General features: G+C 51.1%; 1 protein-coding gene across 1 annotated transcript; it reads left to right on the plus strand.

Moving 5' to 3' along the window:
• Positions 1 to 413: 413 nt before the first annotated feature.
• On the plus strand, positions 414 to 1,951 carry LOC133896127 (AP2/ERF and B3 domain-containing protein Os01g0141000-like). Its single transcript, XM_062336649.1, has one exon. It carries the CDS (start codon positions 642 to 644, stop codon positions 1,713 to 1,715), a length of 1,074 nt encoding a protein of 357 aa, XP_062192633.1. The 5' UTR covers positions 414 to 641; the 3' UTR covers positions 1,716 to 1,951.
• Positions 1,952 to 2,530: the final 579 nt, after the last annotated feature.

Below are 2,530 nucleotides of genomic sequence, written 5' to 3' on the forward strand. Positions count from 1 at the left end.
TATATATATATATATATACACACACACACACCAATTAGCTAGTTGTATTTTGTGATGTGCCATGATAGCTCGCGGAATACGCAAATATGCATGCATCAAGTACATTCAAAGTTGCAAGAGTCGTACACGTCTACATCCACATCCAAGTTGAGAGAGAAAAAAAGAATAACAGAGTAAAATCTACCAACCGCCGCATGCCGTAAAATAAAAATAAACCGCATGCATGTAATAATCTGGGGATTAATCTGGGAGGGTGCTGCCACGTACGCAAAATTCACACCTGGAAACCAGGCTTTGCAAAAAAAAAAACATAAAATTGAATTAGCCTCAAAGATCCACGTATATCCACACATACACATGGGCATACATCCAAAAGACGATCGCAGGCCATGCTCTATATATAGACCAAAACGCACATAACACACCACTGCACACGCCCCACTCAGCAACAACCATCCGTCTCATTCTTCCTCATCTTTGCCCCAGCCAGCCCTAGCAACCTAAGCTACAAGCTGAACAGTAAGTTAGTGCCAATAATTTCCATACTGTTTCTGGCGTGATTACTATCAGAGGCTGCAGAGCACAAGCTAGCGCACCAGCCAAGAAACCAAAGCAAAGCAGGGAGCGAGCTGAAGCTCACCATGGGGGTGGAGAGCATGAGTCCCACCCCCACGGCGGTGGACTCCTCCTCTTCAAGCTCCTCCGGAGCGTCCACGGCCACCACGGAGTCCGGCGCGGCGCAGCTGCCGGCTGCTTTGGTGCTGGGCGCCGCGGCCGTGGAGGTCTCGCCGGCGGACGAGGCCGTGACATCGCAGCCGTCGGCGGCGGGGCAGGGGTCGTCGCGGTACAAGGGCGTCGTGCCGCAGCCCAACGGGCGCTGGGGCGCGCAGATCTACGAGCGCCACGCGCGGGTGTGGCTCGGCACGTTCCCCGACGAGGAGGCCGCCGCGCGCGCCTACGACGTCGCCGCGCTCCGCTACCGCGGACGCGAGGCAGCGACCAACTTCCCAGGCGCCGGAGCGTCGGCCCCCGAGCTCGCCTTCCTGGCGGTGCACTCCAAGGCAGAGATCGTCGACATGCTCCGGAAGCACACCTACGCCGACGAGCTCCGCCAGGGCCTGCGCCGCGGCCGGGGCATGGGCGCGCGCGCGCGGCCCACACCGGCGTGGGCGCGTGCGCCGCTGTTCGAGAAGGCCGTCACGCCAAGCGACGTCGGCAAGCTCAACCGCCTCGTCGTGCCCAAGCAGCACGCCGAGAAGCACTTCCCACTGAAGCGCTCGCCGGAGGAGGCCACCGGCAAGGGCGTGCTCCTCAATTTCGAGGACGGCGAGGGCAAGGTATGGCGGTTCCGGTACTCGTACTGGAACAGCAGCCAGAGCTACGTGCTCACCAAGGGATGGAGCCGCTTCGTCCGCGAGAAGGGCCTCAGCGCCGGGGACACCATCGTATTCTCGCACTCGACGTACGGCCCGGAGAAGCAGCTCTTCATCGACTGCAAGAAGAACAAGACGGCTGCCACCGACGCGGCGCCGGCACCGGCGGATACACCAAAGGAGGCCCGTGTCGTTAGGCTGTTCGGCGTCAACATCGCCCGAGACGGATGCCAGAAGAGAGCGCGGCCGGTGGAGATGGCGTTTGAGCAAGAACAGGAGTTCTTGAAGAAGCAATGTGTGGCTCATCACCGCTCTCCTGCCTTAGGTGCCTTCTTGTTATAGCAGCCATCATATATATGCATAGTGTTATAGTTTTCCCCCTTTAATTGTTCTTATCACCTGTTTGATCGCGAATTCAGTTACTAGCGTTTGTTCTTCGTTTTTGCAAAGAACTTGTCAAATCAGATTGCAAAACGAGTTGTAATATGTACACCATTAGGAAGTCTTGAGATGTTAGTCATGCAAGTTTGTGAGTCATCTGGTACGTCAATAAGTTTGATTCTGATAGAGATTTCAGATGCGCTTCTTGTTCTGGTGTTAGATTCTTCACAACACAATCTATCATGGTTGTCTTTGCGACAGCTGTTCATCATAATTAGTTAATGCTGCACACTTGTACTTGATTGGGTGTGCTAGCTACTAACACTTATTATCCATCACAAAGAAATCAAAATTAAATATATGCAAAAATATCATTAATTTGCACAATGGAGTAATTTTGGGGGTTTAATTTTAGTTTACATAGCACTGTTTGAATTGCTTGATGATCTTTGCGGCATCTATCTTGTGTTAGATCGATTTGCTTAATACTTAAGAGTTGTGTTAGATTGATTTGCTTAATTCACTCATAGTGCACTGCTAATCGATCATTACCATATTTCACTGATTAACAGCTGGATGATGAATTTGGCTATGTATCTTGTCTCTGAATCAATATCCAGTGCGTAGCTAGCTATCATCGAACTAATTATCAACCTATGAAGTTGTTTCAACTTCTTTTTATTCCATGATCATAGTTCGTGCACCCAAAAGAATAAATCAACTATATATTTTTACGAAAGTTTATTGTCTAAGACACAATCCAGTTTATTCTTCTT

This window comes from Phragmites australis, chromosome 2, assembly GCF_958298935.1.
Source record: "Phragmites australis chromosome 2, lpPhrAust1.1, whole genome shotgun sequence".
Lineage (NCBI taxonomy): Eukaryota > Viridiplantae > Streptophyta > Magnoliopsida > Poales > Poaceae > Phragmites > Phragmites australis.